Genomic DNA, 26,167 nt, shown 5'->3' on the forward strand with positions numbered 1-26,167 from the left:
AAAAGGAAAAAAGATAAAAATCCTGTGTGGGCAGCTAAATTAAATTAAATCTAAATTTTGGGGTGATAGGAGGGAAATTATCATAGTGCAGCATACCCAGTGATCTCCAACAAACATCCTAGCAAAATAAATATAAATTCTGCCACGATGTTTAAGTACTAAAAGAGAACCCAGCACATTCTGGTATCTTGAAGCAGCAAAAATGTCATCATTTCGTGCTGCTCATCAATTCTGGAAAGTCAAGGCACCTCTCCCCAGCCTGCCCGGGTTAAGAGCCAGGCTGAGCCTGCCGGGCTCCGAGGCTGGGATGTGTTTGGTGCGGAGCAGCCGGGGAGGGTGGGCAACGCTCCGCGCTGCGGCAGCTCTGGGACCGGGCAAGTTTGGTTTTTTTAATGGCCATTGCCCCCCTCGGCACGAATCAGCCCGGATTTGATTGGAATTGAAGCTTCATTTTCAAATGTGCTGGTGGGTTGTGTTTGCTGGGGGTCTGAACCCTGGTTGTCTGTAGGTATTTAGCAGAAAAAGGGGATTTTTTGTTCCTTGTCACGCCGCGTTGCTGAGTATGCTCGTGGATGCTGTTAGATGTACATTTGGAATTTTTGCCTCTCTGTATCTGCCTTTTAGGGGTTGTGTCACTCACAGTCCCCCAGGATCTGTTCTCTTCCCAAAATCAGTCCAGCTCACACAGCAAGATCTCTCCCAAACACTTTTCCCTGCTCATTTTCTTCATTCTTTAGTTCATGTTGATAATTTCTCTCATCTCTATCAAAAGGGATGCAAGCATTCAAAAAATTAAAAAATAAGCTGGCCATTTTTCTGCTTAATTTATTTTATTTTTCCTTAGAAATAGCAAGTTGTGAATTTTTTTTTTTTTTTTGTGGTTTTCCTGCAGAATGATCAGCCAGCAGCTCTTTGATTTTCGTACAAAAGTTCCTTGTCTTGGTTCATTTTATAGTTTGGTTTCATTCTGGGGTTTTCCTTTGCACAGGCACATCTCCTATAAACTGTTTCTATATCTGCAAATATTCTTTTATTCTTTTTTATATCTCTAAGAAGAGGGAAATAGAAAAATGAGTGTTTGTGAGTAACATTTATGCCTCACATTATCCTGTGAGTCTCTGAGGGTGGCAACGTGCAGGGGATTTTTCCTTCTGAAAACATTTTTATGGATAAAATCTCACCAAATCTTTCATATAAAAGAGGTCACAGGTTTCAGCATGGACTCGACAGGACTTATTTAATAAAATATATTCAGTTCAGCTGCCAGGGCATGAAATTCTGTAGGATTTTTAGTTTGGAAGCCACGGAGGTGCCCAGGGCTCTGTTGGCAGAAGTTGCCCTCTGAGAGCTGAGCATTGACACCTCTCTCCTGCTGAACCTCAATGTCCTGCTGAAGGGAAACTGAAATGAGAAGGAAATATGGAGAAAATAACAGTCTCACCTTGAGAAAATAAACATTTTTAAAATATCTAATATATTTGTGAGACATAAGGGAATAATAGTCAAAAAGAGGACATTTTAATTGAAAAGGGTCCCCGGCCAGGGTGGATTTTGGGCAGTGGTTTTACACGGTACAATCTGTGTCTTTTTTGTGGGTGAGGTTTTCAGAGGGGTTTGGTTTGTACGAGTACCACACAAATGGATCCAACCGTGGCTTTTTCTTTGTATTTTGGGCAGATGGAGGAGAAATCTTGTGGTGGGAGTAGTGCAGAGGAAGTGGCACTAACAAGGGGGAGCAGATTTCTGCCTTATTGTCTTGTGCTGGGGCTGGTTTGGAGGGTGTTGTTGATAAACCCAGGAAATATCCATCTTTCTCCTTTAAAGTTCTAATTCAAGGCATGAATGTGTGAGTTCTGAAGGGACTTAGGGACTGCGGTAAAAAATCGTTGTCATAGTAACAGAAAGGGAAATAGGCCTGGCTCACCTGGGACTTTAACTTACTGCAAAAGCAGATTTTTTTTTTTTTTTAAAGGCAAGCACTCTAGCAAGAGAAATAAATAAATAACTTGTTCTTTGTATTCAAAATCAATTCTTCAACTATTTATTTTTTCTTGTATATGACTCTTTTTCCTTCTAAATCTATCTCCAAGTCTTTGATTTATTTTTTAAATTATAATTGTTGCGGTTAAACCCAACTTGTCTGACAAATAGAAACTGAAAGAATCACAGGAATATTTTCACTTGCAACAGAGGATGCCAAAATATTTCTTGCTCATGCCTAAATTTTGAAGACTTGTTTGTTTTGTTTTTAATCCAGCTACTGTGGCTTTTCACACAATTTCTTTACCTCTGAAATGTCCAGATTCAATCAGAAAACAAAGGGGTGAATCCTTTCCCTCAGTGGATGTGAGACAAAATTTGGTGGAATAGCTTAGGGAAAAATTCCTGCTTAATATTTCTAAATTCTAAAATCTCCATGCAGTGTTGGGTGAGTCACCAAACAGGCTGGAGATTCAGCTTGGGTACATGACAAGCTAAACTCTACAGAATAATAAACCATATGAAGATGGGTGTATGTGACAGAGCAAAAATAATTGGCACGAGAACTTTGTGGGATATTAATGGGTTTATCTGCTCGGACAGCGTGAGCTGTCATGTTTCACTTGAGCTCTTGCTTTCCTTATCCTCCCTCAAAATCTAGGTAGGAACAATCTGGGCTTTTGGCAGTTCTGTTCCTCTGCTTTTGTGACAGGAATCTTCATCAGAAAAAAAACATCATCAGGATGAAACCTCATCAGATTCTTCTCTGAGCTGTGTTTGCTCCTGGGTTTTTCATACATTCCAAGTCATTCCAAGGCTTATCTGCCTCAGAGTTGCCCTGTTGGTTTTGTGGTTTCCACAATACCATTATCCTTCCATATTGTTTCATGGAAAGTCCCTGCAGACAGCCAAAGAAAGACCTGGAATGTGAGGGAGAGATAAGAAAGAGACTAAAATTGTGTGGTCAAACCTGCAGAGAGGGAGTGGCTGTAGATCAGAGGAATTATGTTCACTTATACCATGGTGGATTTCAATCACACTGGTTATACTTTACCTGTTGTTTTTTGTAAATTCCGTTTATTAGAGTTTGATTTGTTTGTGTTTTGATAAATTCTGTTTATTAGAGTTTGATTTGTTTGTGTTTTGATAAATTCTTGTAGTCCTGTAAGATCCATTATCATGCAAAATGTACATTTTAAACCAGAATATAACAACACCTTTTGCTGTGGTTAATAGAAGTGACGTGGTTCTTTCTCTTTCCAGATTCTTCCTAAAATTTTTTCTCAAGTGCAATCAGAATTGCTTGAAAACAGCAGGAAACCCAAGAGATATGAGACGGTTCCAGGTAAGTCTTACAAGGTTCAGCATTGACCTGTCTGCCTCTGTTCTCTTCCTTTCCCATCTCCTCTCTCCTACATTGCTCCTAACAAACATGATGACAATCTATGAAAAGCCACATCAGACAGCGTTAAAGTTTTTCTCCATTTGTTGTGTTTAAACCCTTTTTTTCCCTTTTTCTTTTTCTTTTCCTTCCCTCTTTTTCCACCCTGAATCCCCAGGGGGAAGTGCTGTACTGTACCAAGCAGCAGTGGATATTTGATTTGACACCCTCGGGCAAAGCACTCGCACATACAGCTGCCCACAGCAGGGATCGTGCTTGTGATATTTAGATGCCTCAGAATTTTTCAAAGTAGCTCTCTACGTGCTACACAAGCAACCTCTTCATTTCCTACCTCTTTGCCTGTTATTTTTTTGCTTCCTAACACCCTCACATCCTCCCTTCAGCTCCTTTAAAAAACAACAGCAACAAACCAAGGAGCCGGAATAGTGATGGTGCAGCTCTGGCGGCCGGGATGCGCTGCCGGGAGGGAGGAAAGCGGGGCTGGAATGGCTCTGAGTAAACTGAGGCACAGCGAGGATTTCAGGTGGCTGCACCCTGGCCTTGCTGGGTGACCTTTGATGAGCCATTTCCCCCTCTTTTCATCTCTGATTCCAAAGCTTACATGAGCTTCCTCATTTATAAATGGAGTTAAAACGCCAAAGGAATTTACAGAGTTGCTTCAGACTTTCCATCAAAATGTTTTCTCATAGAAAAAAGTGGGTTTTATTTGTCTTCCGCTTCTGCTAGCAATGAAAAATTTAATAATTGTAAAAAAAAAGTTTCGACTTTTACGAGAAATCTTGCAAAACAAATCTTCTGAAAGATCAGAAAAATTAAAGAAATGCAGCCAAAAAAAAAAAAAAAGTTTTATTGGCTTTTTGTTTAGAGCATGAAGAAGTTTAAAGAAAAATTCCTGACCAACCTAATTTTTTTCACCAGTAGTTTAAAGAGACTGCAGTGACTTCTTCACTCTGTGTTTTTTAGAGATGATAAGACATAAGAAAAAAAGAGGTGCTCATTGTTAGGGAATTTATACTGAGGTTTTTTTCAAGTGGCAATTTCCATAAAGAAAAGAACCAGCAATTAGTTATCATCTGCCAAGAACGCTAAAAAATCTGGAAAGCAAAAGAAAACCTCTTTTACAGCATGTAAACACATCTTGTTGGCTTTTGGAGCTAGCAAGAAGAACTGATTGTGGAATGTCAGGAAACATAAATAATCTTTTTTGGGGGGATTTGTTCTGAGTTTGTAAAAATATTGTGCCCAGAGCTCTCCTGATTAACACCTGGGGACCTGAGGCACTGCCATAACACACAGAATATTGGTTGCAACTGCCAAAAGAGAAATTCTGGACCCAAACACATCAGAATGTCAGAGAAATTCAGTTCTGATTTCAAACCCATGCTGGCTACTCCCAAAAAATCCTCAAATCCTTGATTTCCGTCAGATGCTGAGCTGAAGGAGGAGTTTGGATCCAACTTTTTGGTGGATGGGCAAAAATCTCTCTGTGGGCTGTTGGGCATTATTTTTAATGTCACCTCACCTGAATGGGGATGTGACAGACCCCAACAGCCTCAGATGTCCAGGGAAACCTTAAAGAGGGAAACAGAACCAAATCCTGCAGAGTCACATGGATGAGGATGGAATTCCTTCATTCCTCAGCCCATCCACCTGGCAGCTCTCCTGCATGGGAGAGAGCCTGGCCTTGCTTTTGATCTCCGTCCCAAAATCAGCACTTTATTGAGGAGAATGAGCTGGGATAGACTCCTCAGCTGGGTTTTCTGCCTCCAAACATGCCAAGCTGGGAAAACAGAGCCAAGTGAAACTCCAGGGTTCTGTTTCTCTGGGATAACTTCAACTCCTCCTGCACGTCCAGTCCATGGGAGTTTGTCCCCTTTAAGTCTCAGTGATAGTTCAGTTAAAGCCCCCAAATTAATCAAGATCAGGCTTTAAAACCATTAAATTCAGTTTACTTTTTATCAATCCCCCCCCCCCCCCCAAATGTCAACCTTTTCTCAGAGTTACAGAATGAAAACCTTTGAGACAAATTGCAGAATTCTTGAGGTTTTGAGTGAGAGCAGGATCTTCGTTCAGGCTGCTTCAAAGCTGGACACATGGGTTGCTGAGCTTTGTTCTGGGCTGCAGAGGTCAGTGTGGATAAAAAATACAAAAAGTGGCTCAAATTGCTAAAATTTGACACCTTGGGAATAACAAAGCTCCGTGTTCCAAAGCAAATTAGCCATGATGAACAGTAAGGACAATGGGCAAAGACAGCTTGTTTTCTGTCTGCCTCTTGGTTTCTAAGGATATCATCATTACCTCCCTGAACACAACCAAAGTTAGGAGTGCTCTTAAACACTTCTTTTATTTTTGGTTTTGGTTTTTGTTTTGTTTTGTTTTGTTTTGTTTTGGGTTTTTTTGGGTTTTTTTTGGGTTTTTGGGGTTTCTTTGTTGGGTTTTCTGTTTTAAAATTTTGAAAAATTCTTTTTGCCTCCTGCTTGGATGTGGTCTGTCAGCAACCCTGAAAGTCGAAAGTGAGGGAGAAAAAATTACTTTAAAATATTACTGGTGTGTTTGCACACTTTGGACATGTTAATTTTCATTTTAATTCTCAAGATATTCACCAGGCAAAGTAATGAATGTGCAGAGTTGTCTATTAGGTTTGAAGGGATAGTTGTGCATCCTGTCAGTGCAGAAACCTGTGAGAAAACCTCTTTTACAGAGTAAAAGCAGGGTCAAAAGCCACAGCGCAGTAGAGTGGTTTATTCATTTCATTATTTAATTCATATTTCATGTTTCAGTCTTGGGCCATATCTAAGACTTCTCCCGGTTTTCCCCCAATAAATTATTTGTACAGCTGTTGTTATTAAGTCCCTCCTTTTCCAGACACTTCCAAGCACTTCACTTTCATTATGCAAACAGAATTCTGCAGCAACGCTCATCTGAGTGTGTTTTAATTCCTATCTATCTGTGTTCTTCTGCAGAACCAAATATTTTCATTTTCAATGGAGTAGTGCTTGTCAAACCTCCAGGAGACATCAGGATACTCCTTTTCTTCTGTGGTTATTAAACAAAACAGCAGAGAAAATCCCTCTATCAAAGTTCTCATTTAGATCTCTACTGAAACCTGGGCCTGAAAGGGTCTCGTCCAGCACCATTTTTTGCTCTTTAATAGAGCCTGAATGAAAGCCCAAACCTGAGGCTTTGTTGACGAGACACAAGTACAAATATGAGGTGTGGAAATAGTGCCTTACAATGCATCCTACTGAGTTTTCCAGCACGGAGCAATGGTTACTCATGACTGGAAACGTGTCAAGCTAATGCTTCTGATTAAAGATGGGTGTGAAGCTGCGCAGTTTGGGCTTGGCTTGGCTCATCCCCAAAGCTCCAAGGCACTGGGATCCAGTGTCCAAGCCTGGCCCCAGCTTCACTTCCAGAGCCAGTACATGATTTAGATATTTCATACTATACTGGTAATATATTAAGATAAATTAAATGTTAGGTTTCACATGCATCATTTAAAAAAAGGGGGGTGGGGAGAGAAAGGGGAGGAAAGGCTACATTAACATTGTGTTGTAAATTTAATGCAGCTCCAGATGCCTGAAGAGTTGTGGGGTTTTTTACTATAATTCTTTCAGCTGGAGAGCAACACCAGCTGCTTTGTGATCCTCTTGCCTTCCTTTTTTTAACCAAATGCAATGATTTTGTGCTGTTGAAAACTATGTTTTACATCAGAAGTTAAGGAATGTGTGATCATTATTTTAGTGAGGTTTTTTTCCCCTGTAGTAACATGATTTTATTGTGAATCACTACTTCAGTGTCTGTCAGTGGCTAAAGCAGGGAAACAGACTCTTTCTAGAACTAAAGGGAAGGGAATATTTCTAGAACTAAGGGGTACTTTCATAGTTACTTGATGGCTGCCCAAAACCCACAGAGATAGAGCAGTATGTCCTTGTGAATTTAACTGAAACAAATATTGCTTATTTATAAATTAAAATATTTCCAAATAAAGCTGGTGGGTGGAAAACTGAGGCAAAAATCATCCTAAAATCACTTATTCAAACAAAGGATTTGAGTCCAGCTCCTCTGCAAATTGAGTTTACATAGGTATTGTTAGTCAGGGCTGTGTTCTCACCGAGGGATTCTCCCGGGAATGGAACTTAAAATAAAAATAAAACCCCCCAAAACGATGCCCTCCATTTAATGGGGGATTCTCCTGCAGAACTTGATCGAAGCCCAGTGATACTTTAATGGTAACGACTGGTGTGTAAAGGGGCACAATAATTCTGTAGAATTAAGATGAGTCTCTTCAGCTGAAATGCTTCAGCTGAGACCTGGTGCTCACACATTAGGCTCCTGTTGATTGGGAATTTGGTTTCCTCCAGGAGCACAGTGATTAAACAGGTCCTGCAGTGCCAGGGAGGGTATGAGCAGCAGACATTGGTTCTAACAGTGGTCAGCTTTGAACCAATGTCCTTTTTTAGGAGCAAAACAAGAAAGGTCAGTCATTGCCCTCTGTTTTCAGCAGAAAACATGACATGGAATGTTTCCTGGCAGGTACCCCCCTCCTCTAGATGCTCTAGGGAGGAAGAGAAAGGAAAAATAACAAGGTGCATCCCTGGGGAGGTTTCCTTCCTGACCTCGGAGTGGTTGGATCAGTTCATCATCAGGCACGTGAGCAAAGCTGGCTGGGGCTGGGATTTCACCCAGCTCGCTCTAATCCAGAGCTCTGAGGGGTCTGTGTCACTCAGGGAAATGGAAAATGATTAAGAGGGGTGGGATGATATTGGGAGTTAGGAATGTAGGCTGTAGGAAGCAAAAAGGATGGCAAGGATAAAACATAAGTGCTGTAAATCGGAATCCTGCTCAGGCTGATGGGGAAGGAATGTGCCAGAGACCCCCGTGGTCAGGCTGGGATATGGACAGGGATCACTGAACTGCTGGTAGAGGTGAATACTACGTGGAATAATCATGATGGGGGACTACTTTCCCAGGTAGAGATTGCAAAACAAATGCAGCTGGTGTCAGCAGAGCCTGGGCCTGTTACTGGAGGGGGCAGATTTCTTCATCGGGTACTGGCTGAGCCAACAAAAGGTGATGTTATTTTATATTCTGTGTGAGTAAGGGAAGGACTGACTCAATGGCAAGAGAAAAAGTACTCAAGGAGCTTAATGTGCTCAGATCTGAAGGCCAAATATCCATGGGGAAAGAGAGTTCCCAGAGTGATGTCTCATCCATGAAAAACAAACCACAGATGAGATCCTCAGAGTCTCAGACTGCCAGCAGAAAGGAGGCGGATTTGTTGTGTTGGGCCCCTCTGATTTCTTGTTTGGGTACAATACACTGGATTAGCTACAGGCAAAGGAGAGCAAAATGACATTGGAACAGGTGCAGGAATGGGTCATTGAGGGGACAGGGGCTGGACAAGAGCTTGGCTCAAATGCACTGAGGAGGGGTGGAACTGCTCTCTGAAATTATCCTCAGGAAGGTCAGGAAGGGACATTATAATTTTAAAGCTAATGTTAAGCATAAACTGACTAGGAATAAATTTAGGCTGTAAGCCATAAATTCCCTCATCACCAGGCTTTAAAACAAGACGGGTGTCAAAGGCAGAAGGTGGAAATGGTTGCAAATGATTTAGGAAAGCAGCTCCTTGGTTTGTCTGTGGATAATAGCAGGAGACAAGGTGTCAGTGGCCCAGGAGTGGTGTCCAGCCCCTGTGTCCCAAGAACCTTCAGATTCCCTGGGGTGAGGGCTGAGTGTCCAGTTTGCTGTCAGCCCCCAGTCTGCAGGCTCAGGGCCTGGAGAGGATTTCCCAAAGAATTCCGTGGAAGTTTTGAGGAGAGTGAGGCTGCAGGCATTTTTCACATTGTTTATCTTATTCCTAATCCAACTCTGAGGCAAGCCCATCATATCCAGGCTCTCCTCCTGTGTTACTCCCTCAACCAAAATTCCTGTTGACATCAATGGGAGCCCTGTCCAAGTCCAGGCAGCAGGATGAGGCCTGACATATTTCCTTCCACTCAGCTGGAAAATAATAATAATAACAATAATAACAATGACAATAATAATAATAGCAATAATAATAACAATAATAATAATTTTAAATCCTCATAGCAGCTTTTTTTTTTTTTTGAGAAGTTAAAATGGTGCTGTGACTAGAGAGTTACAAGGGAAAGTGCATCAGGAATGCAATATTGTTTCCAGATGTACAATGTCATAAAGAATTTTTTCCACACTTGGAATGGTAACAGGAATTTTTTGAGAGAGATCATTTACACAGTGATGAGATATGTTACATGTAAGTAAATGCCTGTATGCCTGGAATGTTTGTACCATATGTCTAAATAGGTGTCTGTGACTGATACAGATTTTATATCTGGGGATGTGAATGGATTTGCATATCTGTGATTTGAAGAGCAGCACACTTTAGAATATAAAAATACTGATATAACACAGTTGGGGGAGGGAAATTTGTAGTACCCAGGTGAAGGTTTGTAAAGAAACACAACCCCCTGAGCTGTGCAGGGAGGTGAAAGAGGGGCAGTAGAGCTCAGAGAAGCCGAGTTTAAAGTGCTAAAGACACTTTGGCTGGATGTCACGGGAGGTGAACCCTCCCTGTGGGTTCTGAGCGAGGATTGCATTACAGAAATCCACCTGGGAAACAAAAATAATGTGGAGATACAGCTCCGGCATTTCCCCAGGACTGCTGGGGAATCACTGCTTTATGGCTGTGGCCTCTCAGCTGATAAGAAGACCTTTGCAGACTGGCAGGGAGAACCTCAAGGAGTGTGAAAACAGCTTAGAATCCTGTAATTCCCTCAGTGTTCGGAGGGAGATGGCATCTGTGCTTGGGAGGATGAAGGAATAACATTGCGCTCTCTATTTCCTTCTTGTTTGCTGTGCTCTGAAACCTCAGCAGCAGTGACAGTTTGGTCCAGCTTTTGGGTGGCACAAAATCTTAAGTTTCTATGCTGTCTGTGCCTAAAATTTGGCCCTCAGCCCCACTTACCAGAATCCATGGCCTACCTGACCTGTTTTGTTGTTCTCAGATAATTCCCTTTAGGTTAAATTTTGCATTAACAAATGGTAGTTGGTAAAAGATCATCCACTGAGAAATAGGCAAAGAAGCCAAATAATCATACACAAGAAGTGGTGCCATCAGGGCAGGAAAAGAAAAACTCATCAGAACCATTCGTCAGCACTTGGGCAAAAGTCAGAATTTAAATCTCCAGGGAAGTTTGCACATCACCTTTCATCAGCACTAAATACAGGGGTTTTAAAATAGGGCTTGGACTATTTTACGACGTTGGGAGAACAAGTGTTGATAAATACGTGTTCAGGAGGGTTTGGGCAAAAGTGCATAGAAATGGTTAACAAGGTAATGGTAAGAAATGTTGACCTTGATTTGTTTGGCTAAGATGTAAAGATTTTTGAAGGTCAAAGGTGTTCTTGTGTAGTGTTTTGGAGTCTAACTGTGTCTGACCCTCTAACATTAAGCTGCTGTGGCCTGCAGTTTTGAAGAGTGAAGCAAACCAGGGGGAAAGAGGGAAGGGGGAGAGAACAGGAAATGGAGTGAGGTGTTTCAGGAAGTTGTCAGGAGTTGACTGATTGATTCCAGATGGAAAGGGTCACCCTTCATGACCCAGGAAATACTCACTGGGGGAAAGCAGTTGGCTTGTGAAAGGGAAGGGCCTGGGAGTTAGAGACCATGGTGGAATGTACATTCCTCCTCCTTTTATCCATAAAACATTGGTTTTTAATCTCCAGAATAAAACAATTGTATTGTGATCTCCATCAGGCAAGAGGGAACAGATGGGGCAAAGTGAAGAAATTCAGTCATTTTGATGTCCATGCTCTCATATGTCCTTTCTCCACACCATGGATGAGGAGTTGGGTGGTGGTGGTGTAGCAATGACAAAGGTCTCTGCTGAAATTAAGGTTACAGCAAAAAAAGTCCCAAATTTTGAGAAGGTTCTGCTCCAAATCTGAACTTTGCATCTCGTCCTGTCCACAAGAATGCTGTGTTTATTTACCCTGGGTCCCCACCTGTGACAGGCCAAGTGGCTCTGGCCCTCCTGTCATGGATGGGAGAGGTGGATAAAAATGGAACCACAAATGGAGAGAGGTCTAGAAGTGCATTTTCCATTCCTGCTGGCTCAGGGAGCAGAGGATGCTCAGCACTTGCCTTCTGGACTGGTTCTTGCCATTACTCTGCCATTGCTGTGGGGGTCTCTATATCTCCTACCAAAATGTGGCTCTTGTGCTGTGCACAACCCAAATGTGGATTCCAACACGGACCTCTCCTCTGGGACAGTGACAGGACCCAGGGAACAGCTGGAGCTGTGCCAGGGAGGGTCAGGCTGCATACCAGGGAAAGGTAGGATTTTGGGAAAGGCTCTTTCCCCAGAGGTTCTGGCACTGCCCAGGCTCCCCAGGGAATGGGCACGGCCCCGAGGCTGCCAGAGCTCCAGGAGTGTTTGGACAGGGATGCCCAGGGTGGGATTTTGGGATGTCTGTGCAGGGCCTGGGGCTGGGCTGGATGATCCCTGTGGGTCCATTTTCCACTCAGGACATTCCATGATTCTCTTCTATGTGTGAACACTTGAAGTCTGCCTCTATTCTCCCTTCCTGGGAGCAGGTGGGTGTGTATTTATCCCACTCATGTAAGTGAGCTCAGAGATGTCTATTCCACAGTGTAACTGTATATAAAACACACACTTTTTATTTACATTTGGTTGCAATTTAAACACTTGTCGTAAATATTTCAGACACTGGAATAATTCAGGCCTATTCCCCTTTGCCACAGTGTGTTCTGGGCTGGCCAGTGAGAGACTAAAATTTATTTCCATTGTTGAAGGGAAAATAATGAAGTGCATCTGAGTGGGCTCAGCTATGTCATGCAGGAAACGTTCCCTTTGGACGGAGTCACACCCCACCCTAATGGGAATGAGGAAATCAGTTGGCACACAAAAGCAACACATTCTGTGACAAGAATGCTTGAGAAGTATAAGAGTACAGGATGACAAGAGCCTTTTGGAATGAATTAGAGTTGTCTCAAGAAAGAAAGTATTCTTTAAGCTTGCCTAAGCCTGGGGAGGGCAAGGTCTCTCCTGCTCTGTGCTGGATAGAGTTTTATCAACAATTAGAGCTTGACATTCTCTTACCTCGGCTGTGACATCTGAGGCTGTGAAAATCCATGAACACATCCAGGGTTTGACTCTCCATGGCTGTGCATTACTGTAGGTGTGGCAGTGGGATGGAATTAAGCTCATTTACACCAACTAATGGTCAAAACCACTCACTCAGAGGGCATTTTCTTTCAGGAGTTAAAACACTGTTTGTTTTTCCTAAAAGCTTGTGGTTTGAAGTCACACATCTTTATCTGGATTGATGGGATTTAGAGCTTTGGATACTGTAAAAACTAAAGTGGGATTAATTAACATATACAGTTATTTCCTCTAGGAGTTCAGATTGGAGCCTAGTCATGGATGTTGAGGTTTAAAACCTATTCTTGGTTTGGGGTCCTCAGGCTCAGATGATTTTTCAGGAGGCACCATGCACTCACATATCAAAACCAGGCATGATATTAGGTCCTGTTTTCATGGAGTTTCCATCGTGCAGGAGCTGGGTCATTTAACAGCAAAGCTTCTATACAGCCCACAGGATGCTGTGTTAAATGCAATTAATGCACTGAATGAAGGCTGAAAATATTTTCTCCCCCTCTTAAACCCCTGCAGGGTGTGCTGCCATTTTACAAAACAAGGCTTTAGCTGAACTGAATAATTAATCCTTAACAAGTTGAATTTCAAATAAATTGTTTACCTGGCTGTTTTTTCCTTCTCTTTCTAAATATCCAGGTGGTGCTATCAACAACAGTGAATGTGGATGGGCATGTGCTGGCAGTGTCTGACAACATGTTTGTGCACAACAACTCCAAGCACGGGCGGAGAGCAAGAAGACTCGACCCCTCGGAAGGTGGGAGTTTTGTCTGGAGAGCAGAGCAGAAATTACCCGTTCTTCCATTTCTGTTTGTTTTCAGGAGGGAAGGAGAGCTAAGGGGGAATTGCAGAGCCTCAGGGGGTTTGGAGAAGGCAGAGGCAGGAAAACAGTGTCTACTGCATGCAAAATATGATCCTCCTCACATCTAAGGGACTGACTCCCCATCCCCCTGCAATTTATTAATTAGTATGTACTGCAAAGATGAAAAACACAGAAACACCAAGTATTATCTAAATTTCAGCCCTCTCATTCAGCTGGGATAGATTTGATTTCAGGCAAATTAGGCAAGATGACATCTTAGTTAAACAGAGCCGTTCCAGCACAAGATGTGTATGAAAAAGTGTCACTGGTTCCCTTAAACAAACTGTGCACGGAGCCTAACGATGCGCAGAGGGAGCTGACACTAATTGATGTGGGTTTGTTTGGCTAAGCCAGACTCATGGCCAGCTCCAGGATGGGTTGGGGACTGTATTCAAGCAATTACAAATTCTTGTATCTGTTAAGTTTCAAAATGTTCGGCCCCTCCTCTCCTCTTCGTTCCCGAAACATTCCACCTCCCTCACGCAGACAGTGCTCAAAAACTACTGGAAAATGCTGGAAAGTGCTATCAGTGCCTGCTTTTCCCTCTCCTGCAGCCCCTGAAAGTGAGAAGAGCTGGTGATGTTAGTAGAAAAGACAAGCAAGGATATTATTTCATTATAATGTTTTGCTGCCCCACTTCTTAACTGTGCCCTGTATCAACCTAAAAGAAGAATTAATGAACTGGAAGAAAATGATTGAATCAGTAAAGAATTCAGAGTGGTGTTAATTCTCCCCCAGCGGGCAGTGAAATGGTAGAAGGAAAATCCCAGGATTCCTAGCCTAGGAAGCCATCCAGTTTTTCCTTGACTGATTGGATGTGATTGACTGGCTGTTCAAAGGAGTCTCATGTTTTTGGAGCACTGCCAAAGTTCCCCTCCACCTCTGACCCTGTCAACATTGGGAATGGAGTGATGGATTGACTTTGGTTATGGCCTGGAAACCATATTGGGTTCCTGATGGGATGCATAGTCCATAGGCCTTGAACATATGGAAGAGAGAAATAAAAAAAAAATAAAGGCTCTGTAAAATCAAGAAAATTATTAGAAATTATCTCCTGATATGAATTGGAGGAGACATTTGATATTCCCATATCTTCTTTCACCCATTGATAAATGTAATGAATGTGACTCTACCTTTTTTTCCACAAGGTTTATGTCTGTGGGATCATATGCTAATCAGTGGGTGTTATTTTGTTTTTTTAAGCAGTCTCTGCACAGTCATTTAAGCATTTCATTTTTACACCCACTACAGTTGGCCTATTAGGCTTTAATGACACGATGTTAAGTGCCAGTAATGAATAGGCAAGTAATTAACACTTGCAAGGCAGAAAACACTCATTTATTTATTTATTTATTTATTTATTTATTTATTTCTCAATATTCTGGGGGTTGTGGAGTGGTGAGAAGCCTTCATGGGTGAATGGCTAGAAGGGACTTGTCCTAGGCCTCTGCTAGCAGTGGGAATTCAGGAATTCCCAGGTGTGGGTGGGTGGAGCTGCTCTCAGCTGCAGTTTTTGCATCACTTGGGATGTTTGATGCTCACAGGAATTGCTCCAGGGATTTACACCCAGGCCTCAAAACTGTTGGGGGGATGAAAAAAGACACCTTAAAGAGCTGTTTGGATGGGGTTTTTTTTGTTCTGTGCAGCCACGCCCTGCATCAAAGCCATCAGCCCAAGCGAGGGGTGGACCACGGGGGGAGCCATGGTGATCATCATCGGGGACAACTTCTTCGATGGGCTGCAGGTGGTGTTTGGGACCATGCTGGTGTGGAGTGAGGTGGGTACAGCTGCCCCTCTGCCCCTGAGCTGGGGAGACTTCCCTTTTCTGAGGAGGAACGGGGTTAATTCCTGTTCCTGTTCCATGGTGCTGTGTGAGGTGGGACATAGAAACCTGTGTGAAGGGAATTAATGGAACGTGTTTTCCTTGCTCTGTGATATTATTGAATGATACCCAGAGTGAAACTGAACAATTCTAGGTGTCTCTAGAATCAAAGAAATTATTAGAAATTGTCTCCTGATATGAGCTGAAGGAGACATTTGACATTCCCATATCTTTTTTTACCCACTGATGAACTTAATGAATGTTACTCTATCAATTTTTCCACAGAGTTTATTATTTACACACGTTCATTTACATAAGCAAAAGTAGAGAAATAAAGAAAGGGTTTAAGTTTGGGAAGGAGAAAAAAAATCCATCTGGACCCAGGAATAAGCCAATTAACCAATGGGCTTAACAGTACAAGTTTATTGATGACAATTCATCCTAAAATGTGTGATCCTCTCCCTAGAGGCTAGGATCTAACCCTCTGCTGATCTATAGTGATAATTTTTTTAAAAAGTGTTTTTACTGAGGCCTGTGATGGCAGGACAAGGGAGAATGGTTTTAAAGTGAACAAGGGTAGAACTGGAAATGAGGATGACATTTTTTATGGTGAGGCCCTGGTACAGGTAGCCCAGAGAGGGAGAGCTGCACCAAGGGAGATACAGGCTAGAATTAAGGAGGAAGTTTTTCACAAAAAGAGTGGTCAAATACTGGAATCATCTGCCCAGGGAGGTGGTGGAGTCACCATCCCTGGATGTGTTTAAAAAAAGACTGGATGTGGCACTTGGTGCCATGATCTGGTTGAGGTGTTAGAACATGGGCTGGACTCGATCTTAAAGGCCTCTTCCAATCTAGAAGTTCTGTGATTCTGTGATTCTGTGAGAAGCTGTGGCTGCTGCATCCCTGGAAGGGTCCAAGGTTGAGCAGGACTTGGAGAAATCTGGGATAGAGAAAGGTGTTCACTGGGGGTGGGACTGGATGATCTTTAGGGTTCTTCCAACCCAAACTTTTCTGTAATTTACTCGTGAAGTAAAAGGACAGAACAGACCCTGACGGTGCCTCTCCTGTTGCCGTTCCCAGCTGATCACCCCTCACGCCATCCGCGTCCAGACGCCTCCGCGGCACATTCCCGGTGTGGTGGAGGTGACACTATCCTACAAATCCAAACAGTTCTGCAAAGGAGCACCAGGCAGGTTCATTTACACAGGTGGGTGCCTGGGACTGGGGCTGCAGGAGCTGTGCTGGTCATTGGTATTGACAACCCTTGGTTTGATTAATTAATGAATTTATTAATTCACCCTCTTGCTCATCCAAGGCCACTCTGGCAATGGTGCCATTTGGGGGTGAAAGGAGGAGGTTTCATAAGGCATTTCTACTGCACATTAATATTTTTCCCAAGTGCTGTCATAACATGGGTCTGCCTACAGAATATACAACCAAATATTTATGTTCCACATGATTGTATTTGAGCTTTTCTTTTCTTTTTTTTTTTTTTTTTTTTTGGAAAGAGTGACACTAACATTGTTTGAAACTGTTGGAAAGGTTAATGTAAAAATTAGCTATACATTTCAAGGGTAAATCTAACTGGCACAGTGAGGCTCTTGTGGGAGCTCATCTGTGTCCTGTAATGTGTCTTTATGTCAGGCTTCTGCAAAGTGTGCTGTGCAAAGCAGTGCTGGCACTGCTGCACTTCTGGGGCTCTCAGTGTTTCCACTCCCAAGTGCTCTCACCTAGGGGTGCAACCTGACCATCAGCCTCCTCTCCTCACCAAAATGGGATGTGTGGACTTTTCCATAAGGTTCCCACATGGAAAACTTCCTGTCAGAGTGAAGTCAGCAGGATTCTGTAGACATGTAATGATGTGCTGGAGAGTACAGCAAAAACCCAGAGAAATGGCTCACTGGAGGGGAATGGCAGTGGCTGAACCAACTTCAGCAGCTGAAGTAAGAGATACTTAAAATACTTAAAATGAGAGATAAAATCCTGTTTTTAAATCACCACATAAGGAACTTGGAAGCTCACTGTGATCTCCTTGCTTGCCTTGCCTGGGAGAAAGTGGCTAAAAATGAGGAATGGGAGTGATGGACCAGCCCGGAAAATAAAACTTTAGTAATGAAAATAACAAAACGTGGTGACTACAGGTTACAGAGATTCCAAAGACTCGTGGGCAGGGCAAATGCAGCCAGGTATAGAGGCATCTGAGGGCAAAGGTCCAATCCTGAACGTGAACTCAGAACAGGACCTTATAAGAAAAAGGTCCTGAACCAACAGAGAAAAAGAACTGGAAACTTGACCAAATATAGGGTAGAAGTGTTAGCATACTGCTCCCAAGAACTCACAGTTCCCACTGTGAGCCAATGAAGTGCCCCCCTCAGTATACTGTCCACCACGGTCTGAGGTCAAAACCCTCTCTAAAAGCAGCTGAGGTAAAAATCTCAACAGGATCAGATCCCACAAGCACACCCAATCACTTGGCCCCGTGTGTGGCTTCATCCAGTGAGGATACAGGTTGCACACATCCCTATTCTGAATTGCTTTCCTTTCATCAGCTGCTCCTGGAATAAAAAGACATTAGTTCTCTGCTGCTAATCTTGCTGTAGCCTCATATTCTGCTTTTAATACGACACAAATTCAAATTCTCTGCTGCTGTAAGTGGTTCTATTATAGTTCCCCTGGCTTTAATAACACACCACTTTATGCCAGCTGAGGGCACATCTTGTAGGCTTTCCTAGTTCAGCTTTGATCACAGCTCTGCATTTACTTTGTCACAGAGATGCTAACCTGGAAATGTGTATATCAGGGAGATTTGGAACATAATTTTCCTTGCTGAGCAGAAATCCTCCAGGGGTTACCTTGTCAGAGCAAAGCAATATAAAATCATCTGTGGGAGAGGCTGAGCTCTGGGTTGTGCTGTATCAGCCTCCGTGCCAGGATCCAGGGATGGGAAGGGGCTGGTTTGCTAAATCTTGTAAGGAGATTGAAGCTCTTGTTTTCTGCTTGTGAGAAACAACACTTACAAGGATGCAGAGAGCTCTATAAAGAGTGAGTTCCCTTGGACAGAAAAAGCTGAGGTGGCAAAGCATTTCCTGCTGTCACTGCTTTAGCCTGTGAGAGACTTGGGGAAATAGAGAATTCCAGGATCTAAGGGGGCTGCCAGGAAAACCAGAGAGGGACCCTTCATCAAGATCTGTAGTGACAGGACAAGGAGTAATGGGTTCATACTGAAAGAGGGGAAATTTAGGTGAGATTTACAGAAGAAATTCCCCCCAGTGGGAGTGTTGAGGACCTGGCACAGGTTTCCCAGAGAAGCTGTGCCTGCCCCATCCCTGGGAGTGTCCAGTGCCAGGTTGGACAGGCCTTGGAGCATCCAGGACTAGTGGAAGGTGTGACTGTCCATTGCAGCAGGGTAGAACAAGATGATTTTTAAGGTCCCTTCCAACCCAAACCATTCCATGATCCAAACTTTGATACCACAGGTGCCTTTTCTCTGTTAACACCTTAAGGGTTGGGCAGCCCACTGCAAAAACTGCTCTCCCTTTCCCACATCTCCCAGGGTGATACCAGCAGGAGCTGCTGCCGCTCCTCCTGCACAGCCTGAGGTGCTGTGACGTGTGGTGAGCCAGGGAACCCTCCCAGGGTCAGCACTGTGCAGGGGGGTGTCACAGCCAGGCCCTGCAGAGAGGGGCTGAGCTGATGCTGCAGCTCTGGCTGACGCAGACAAGTGTCCTGGCAGAACTTGCTCAGCTGTGAGAATTCTTCTTCCCCTCCTATTCCAGCAAGTCAGAAGAGATGTGTTTTAGATGAAAACACGGGTTTTGAGGGGTAAAGAACATCAAAGAGGAGCACTGTCCAGACTTTGAGCTTCACATAAATAAAGTCAGGTAGTTGGTGACACATTTAGATCTGTCCCTACTCTTGTACAACAAATCTGTTGTTAAAACACTCGTGCTAGGGAGAGGCCTGAAACTCTGGATTTGAGGGTTGCCAAAGGGATTTTGTACCTGAGTCCATTTTCTGAGGGGTTTCATTTCAGATATCTGATTTCTAGGAAACAATGAACAGCCTGCTTGTGTGTCAGACCCCTTTATGGTCTCTGAATCCATGAACCCCAAAGCATTTGGATATAATTCTGGCATATTTCTATGTAACACACAGATAAATCACTCCTGACCCAGCAGCTCTTTCTTCAGTGGAAGTGGGATTGTTGGGAAGCTGCTTAAACTTGCTGTTGGATTCTTCATGTTTGGCCTCCACTTGGGAAGGTGTCATTTACTCCTCCAAATACTTGGTACTGGTTTTTCGCAGGATTTCACAACAGAGATATTTTTGTTCCATTAATGAGTAAAACCAGTAGTGGGCAATTTTGTTGCAGGCTGTACAGAAAACCTTTGTGCTGAAAGACATAATGTGCACATTGATTCAGGATGGCAGGGTCCTGTGAACAATTCAGCATTGTTGGGAAATGATTTGCTGCTGTTGATCTATCAGGATGAAACTGTCCATGTCAATCCATTGGAAAAATATTTGTTGAATAATAGCCAGCTTCTTCTTCCTGAATTAGCATTTTGCATATTCCCACTAGCTATTTTTAGTAACTTGATATATATTTGAATCCTTGTATATTTCACATGTTTGAATTCCGATATATTTCACATTTCTTTAGCTTAAATCACTTAAATGAACAGATTTGTGATCAAGAAGAGAAATGCCACATAATGATGTTTAGGCTCTTGTGACAATTGGCCTCTAATTCTCAGGATTATTGGCAAAATAGCCCACCCCCCAAAAACTCCTCTTCCCAAACGGGATGTAGATTCTGTGGCAGTTGAAATGTGTATTATTAAACTCCTTGAGCAAACCAGAATGGCTCCCAGTGGAGAGCAAAGACATTCTAAGTATAGCCAAGACTAAATTCTCAGGTCTGGGTTTTCTCTGCTCAATTCCCACTTGATTATCTCCTGTAATATTTAAACTTCATGCCATGCCATAATTATTTAATAAAAAGTAAATATAAAATGTATCTCCGTGGAGAATGTGACCTTTTACCTTCATGTTGTTATACCAAAAGCAGACAGGGATAAACAAGGAGCAGAGATAAACAGGGAACCTGGATCACTGTAAAAGTGATGGATTCTTCTCCTGGTGCAGAAGATGGTTCTCCTGTGAGGTGCTCAGGATATTTTGGATCATTCAATAAGAACCATCAGCATCTCTTGTAATCAGGGGTTTTCAGCTGTGCCAGTGCTAGTTATTCTAAATAATAAAGATTTTTTCCCTCCCAAAAGAACCAAAAATGGTACAAAAAGGTCTAATCCAGCATTGACTGAGGGTAGTGCTGAAGGCCTTACATGTGTTACTTATTAAATGTGTAATGAAATTCTTCACAGAATCCTCAGCATGAATGTGTCATTTGTGTTAAAATGTGCATTCTGAAGAATAAGAGAATTCAAAAAAAAGCATCCCTGTAACTGTGCTGGTGCTCAGTGGCACTGCTGAGGTGTTGGAGGCAGGCAGAGCCCAAGCACACAGAATGCTGCAAGCTGACTTTTGGGTTCTGCACCAATTTAAATTGGAGTTTGAATAATCAGAAATCTGAGTATTATTGCTGCAATTTCCTAGCAGAGACTAGGAAAGAGTCTGAAGTTTTCTGAAATCATCAGCGATCCAGTAGGGCTCTGCCAGCTATTGCAAACCGAGGATCTGGGTCAAAATATCCTGGTTTATCCACCAGAGATTAAGATCATTACAGGGAAGTGGCAGCGTATGCAGAACACACAACTGGGGAAGGGAATGTGTCTAATGAATAGCTGTGCCCTACTTCGGGACTGCAAAACATTGGGGGCGTGTGTGGAATGTGTTTATTAGAGGAGCAAACACGGCTGTCTGATTTCTGGCTGCGTAACCAGCAGGAGAAAACCTGTTCTGGTGTGTGTTTGTCTCATAATTTGCTTTATTGATGTAATGGTTTTGTCCAGAGTGAAACATTCATCCTTAAAGGAGTGTTTTGTGACAGCGCTGCTGCATCTTGCAAATTATTCATTCAGCTTTTGATAGAGGATGAGAAGTCAGCCAGGGAAACAGGAGCAGTTTTAAGTGCAGAAGTCATGATTTCTTTGTTGCCCAATTGAGACAGAGCCATATAAAAATACATGTTTAGATACAGTCATATAATGTGGTGGGGTTTGATGTTTTCCTTCCAGCTTTAAATGAACCTACCATAGATTATGGCTTCCAAAGACTGCAGAAGGTCATCCCAAGACATCCCGGGGACCCTGAAAGATTAGCTAAGGTAAAATAATTTTAAACATTTCACTCAGCCCACCAAATCTGTTTTTTCACTTCTAATTAATAAAAGAGACACAATTATGTCTTAAATGACAATCACATCAGAATTTACCAATTAGCTGTAAATCTGGCAAGAATGGATGGGACTGTGTAGAACCCACAGTGATTTTTGTATGTTGGAGTCCAAACAGTCTCTGTGTAATTTTGCTGCTAAATTGAGTCCAGTGAACATTCCCAGTTCATCGTCCTTGTGCTCTGCCCTACCCCTGGTGGCCCATCCCTGAGCCCAAATGCTGTGTCCATGCAAAGGAATGTATTGAATCCTCCACACGCTCGTGTGTCCCGGCAAAAGGATCCATTGAAATCCCCGGGGGAGCAGGGACGTGTGGGATTTGTCTCCGTTTTTGGTGCTGCTGAGGTGGAGCAGGTTCAGGACTCTGGAGAGCTCCGGGTCACGGAGGAGCCCCGGACCCGGCACGGCCGAGCCAGGGATCAGCCCCCGCTGGCTCCAAAGGGACTCGTGGTTTGGAGGGGCTGCTCTGACCCACCGGGAGGGCTTAAATTCCTCAGGTACCTGGCAAATAACACCTGAACACAGCACCTGAACGCACCGGGCTTCAGAGCGACCACACACAAACCCTTGAGAGAATACTAGCTCATGGTTTTATTTATTTAACTATTCTATTCTATTCTATTCTATTCTATTCTATTCTATTCTATTCTATTCTATTCTATTCTATTCTATTCTATTCTATTCTATTCTATTCTATTCGTCTATTTATTGTATTTATTTTTTTATTTTACTTTAGGCTAGACTAGTCTATTCTGTCTTATTCAATTTATTATTTTCTTTTATTTATTTTCTCCTGTTCTATTTTATATTACCACTGTATTGTGTTTATTGTATTTAGTTATTTGTTTGTATTTTATTTATTATATTTTTCTTTAATTAATTGTATGTTGCACTTATTTTTATTTATTATATATTTATTTTTATTGTTATTTTATCTCTATATTTTTATTTCATTTATTATATATTTAAAAGTTTTTGTTTCTTTATTTTCTTCATTTATTACATATTTATTTCACTTCATTTTATTGACCAGAGCTACTTTTTGCCATTAAAACACCTCTTTCCCTCCGCCCCACAGGAAATGCTGCTGAAAAGAGCCGCTGACCTGGTCGAGGCCCTGTACGGGACGCCCCACAACAACCAGGTCAGGCTGCCGGGGGTGGGACGGTGCCGCCCGGCCCCGGGGGCTCCCGCGGCCCCGTTCCGTGCCTGAGCTGTCCCTCGTTCGCAGGACCTGATCCTGAAGCGCGCGGCCGACATCGCCGAGGCGCTGTACAGCGTGCCGCGCAACCCCGCGCAGATCCCCGCGCTGTCCAGCTCCCCCGCGCACAGCTCCATGATGGGCATCAACTCCTACGGCAGCCAGCTGGGCGTCAGCATCTCCGAGTCGGCGCAGGGCAACAACCAGGGTGAGCCCCGGCGCGTTCCCTGGCCTCTGAAACCTCAGCCCGGCCACCTTCCCCTTCGCTCTTCCCTGGATCTGATTTCCAACCTCTCCGCGTGCCCGGCGGTGCCTTTAACTCTGGGCATCCCAAAGGGTGGTGCTGCTCCTGTGCCTTATCTGAAATGATTTTTGATTGCTTTCGATACCAACTCGCCCCTGAATTCCCTCCGTGTCCTCCTCAAAAGATCAATTTTTTTGATTGTATCTCTGTTTTCACAAACAGCAATGGCAGCAGCTGGAAAAAAACCTCACACAGAGGTGGGAAATATACCTTTTTTTTTTGTTTTTAAGGCAGCTGCTTCAGTGTTAATTTTACCAACACTCATATATTGTATGTATTACATTTAGTCCAGATACACCATTGATTGTGAGGAAAACAACCCGTAAAACAGTGCATTAACATTGAAAGAATGATCAACTTTTCTGTGTCCTGAATATTTTGATTTTTAGCACACACAGTCTCTGGTTGATCTCAATAATTGGCTGTGTTTAACACCCAAGTCGTTTAATGTTAATTTTCTATCTGTCCAGTTAAAATCCATCATCAAGATAATTTTGCTCATTTTTTCAAGGTCTTACCAGCCCTGAATTAGAACCTCATAATGTAAATGAGCAGAAATTACCTGACTTGATATACCTAAATATTATATCTAAATAGTGACTACTCTTCCTGTAATTATTGTATCAGTCTTTCTAATGAAAGTTTTTTCATGGAAAGACCCTTTTGCAGCTGGAATAATGATTTTATCCTTTTGTGTTGGTAGCTATCATTTTTAACTCTCTTTTTGGAGTAAAAAAAGGCTAAATTTTGGCTCTCAAATACTTGTTAGCATTTTTTAATACAACAAAAATGCGTTTTACTTATCCAGTTTATTCTTTCTCCCAAGTAGAGGAAATTAAAAGTTAAACTACCAACTTTATACGGGTTATCATTTCCCCTTAGTAATGTACTTGCTTTATCTGTAATTTAACAATTCAACAATAATTTGAAGAGTAAAACCTCCCCTATTCAATGGTAGAAAATCCCATATATTATAAATTCTACCCCAGGTAAACATAAACACAAACACTGTTGTCCAGGTCTTTGAATGAATTTAAAATTTTAATAAATCAAATTTTATTGGAAAAAATGTACATTGGATCACTTAAAATAGCTGGTTCAGAACTTAAACTGCAGGAAAAACCACTGAATTTATTAGCGTTGCTTAAACATTTTAAATAATCTGGATTTCAGTGGCATTTATTAAAGCAGGGGATGTGCAGGAGGAGGTTTTACGCCACGGAGGTGTTCTGAAATGTGCTTTACTTCCAGGTTACATCCGTAACACCAGCAGCATCTCCCCCCGGGGCTACTCGTCCAGTTCCACCCCGCAGCAGTCCAACTACAGCACCTCCAGCAACAGCATGAACGGCTACAGCAACGTGCCCATGTCCAACCTGGGCGTGCCCGGCTCCCCCGGCTTCATCAACGGCTCCCCGACGGGATCCCCCTACGGACGTACGGCCCTGCCCTTCACCCTGCCCCTGCCCTTCACCCTGCCCCTTCACCTGCCCCTTCACCCTTCACCATGCACCTACCCCTGCCCTTCACCCTTCACCCTGCCCCTGCCCCTTCACCCTTCCCCTGCCCTTTCGCCCTGCCCCTGCCCCTTCACCCTTCACCTGCCTTTCACCATTCTCCTGCCCCTCCACCATTCTCCTGCCCCTTCACCCTTCACCCTGCTCCTTCATCCTTCCCCTGCCCCTTCACCCTGCCCCTTCACCCTGCTCCTTCTCCCTTCCCCTGCCCCTTCACCCTTCACCTGCCCTTCACCATTCACCTGCCCCTTCACCCTTTAGCTGCCCTTCACCATTCACCTGCCCCTTCACCCTTCCCCTGCTCCTTCACCCTTCACCCTTCCCCTGCCCCTTCACCATTCTCCCGCCCCTTCACCCTTCACCCTTCACCTGCCCTTTCACCCTTCCCCTGCCCCTCCCCTTCACCCCGAGCCCTTCTGCTCCCCTGCCCCAGAAACAGAGCAGAGTCAGCCAAAGGCTCTCTTTGTGCTTGAGTGTCTTTGGGTGCCAGCTAGAGAAGGCTCCCATTTGTTGAGCATTGAACTTCTTTATTTTCCTCCATTTTTTAAATACTTATGCAGATTCCTGAGTGGCTAAGCCACCATGGGAAATGAGGTGCAATTGGCAGCTTTATTAAGCGAGTAGCCACTGCTTTTAGCATAGAGACTTTGCAAATCCTGGGCAAAAGCCACTCTGAAATAATCTTTATGAGTCTGAAGGCATTATCAATACCTGAGAGCTGAATTGAGGCTTAATTTCCTGTGAAACCATATTAACTTCATAACCAGAAATATAACATATAATAGAATTAATCTCTCAATTTCTCTTGTGTTACCATGAACAGCCACTTTCCCTTCCATACCTTGATTTCCCTTTGTCTAGGGAATGTGTGAAAAACAACCAAAAAAAAGTATACACCACCAGCTATGGTGTAAGTAAATAATTAAATATATGTTATATATGTATATATACATAAACAGATGAAGAGGTAAACTACTTCTTATTATTATTATTCTTATTGTTATTATTATCCCCTCTTCTGGAGCTTTCCATAAGGAAAGGATCAGGTCTCTCTTGTGTTATTGTGATTTCAAACTAATACTACCAAGAGACCTGGGAATTCACATGAAATATTGTTATTTACTCCTCCTTTTGCTGAGAAATGGCTGATATTGTTCTGGAAGCTCAGCAAACAGCTCCTGGACAAGTTATTGGACACAGAAAAGGGTTTTTTTTCTTGCAAGGCACTTCTTTAAAAAGTAGCCAATTTAGAGTAAAATCTAAGCAGCAACTTGAAACCAAGGAAAATTAATTTTTAAAAAACTGAGGAAGACACAGGATTTGCCAACCTTTCCAAATTCCAAGGACACTGAGTGGACAGGCCATTGCTGTTCCAATTGACTCCATTTTTCCCTTGATGATCTTCAATTTTCTGGCACCCTCACCCTTAATTTTGAAAGAATTAAGAACTGTTTTCTCTGAACTATTCAGTTAAACTCCCTCTCTACTTCAGACCTACTCTAATTATACTCACTGAGAGAA

At 42.9% G+C, this 26,167-nt stretch overlaps 1 protein-coding gene across 3 annotated transcripts in view; it reads left to right on the top strand.

Moving 5' to 3' along the window:
• Nucleotides 1–26,167, top strand: part of EBF2 (EBF transcription factor 2) — a 121,545-nt gene that overhangs the window by 87,747 nt on the left and 7,631 nt on the right. For all 3 annotated transcript variants that reach the window (XM_041424869.1, XM_041424868.1, XM_041424867.1), the window contains exons 7-14: nucleotides 3,244–3,325; nucleotides 13,222–13,339; nucleotides 15,091–15,221; nucleotides 16,347–16,473; nucleotides 21,467–21,555; nucleotides 22,703–22,768; nucleotides 22,856–23,033; nucleotides 24,381–24,566. In XM_041424869.1, coding sequence (XP_041280803.1) covers nucleotides 3,244–3,325; nucleotides 13,222–13,339; nucleotides 15,091–15,221; nucleotides 16,347–16,473; nucleotides 21,467–21,555; nucleotides 22,703–22,768; nucleotides 22,856–23,033; nucleotides 24,381–24,566 — 977 coding nt within the window. The remainder of the gene's footprint in view (nucleotides 1–3,243; nucleotides 3,326–13,221; nucleotides 13,340–15,090; nucleotides 15,222–16,346; nucleotides 16,474–21,466; nucleotides 21,556–22,702; nucleotides 22,769–22,855; nucleotides 23,034–24,380; nucleotides 24,567–26,167) is intronic.

Source organism: Onychostruthus taczanowskii, unplaced genomic scaffold, assembly GCF_017590055.1.
Source record: "Onychostruthus taczanowskii isolate IOZ18803 unplaced genomic scaffold, ASM1759005v1 scaffold84, whole genome shotgun sequence".
In the NCBI taxonomy this organism is placed as follows: Eukaryota; Metazoa; Chordata; class Aves; order Passeriformes; family Passeridae; genus Onychostruthus; species Onychostruthus taczanowskii.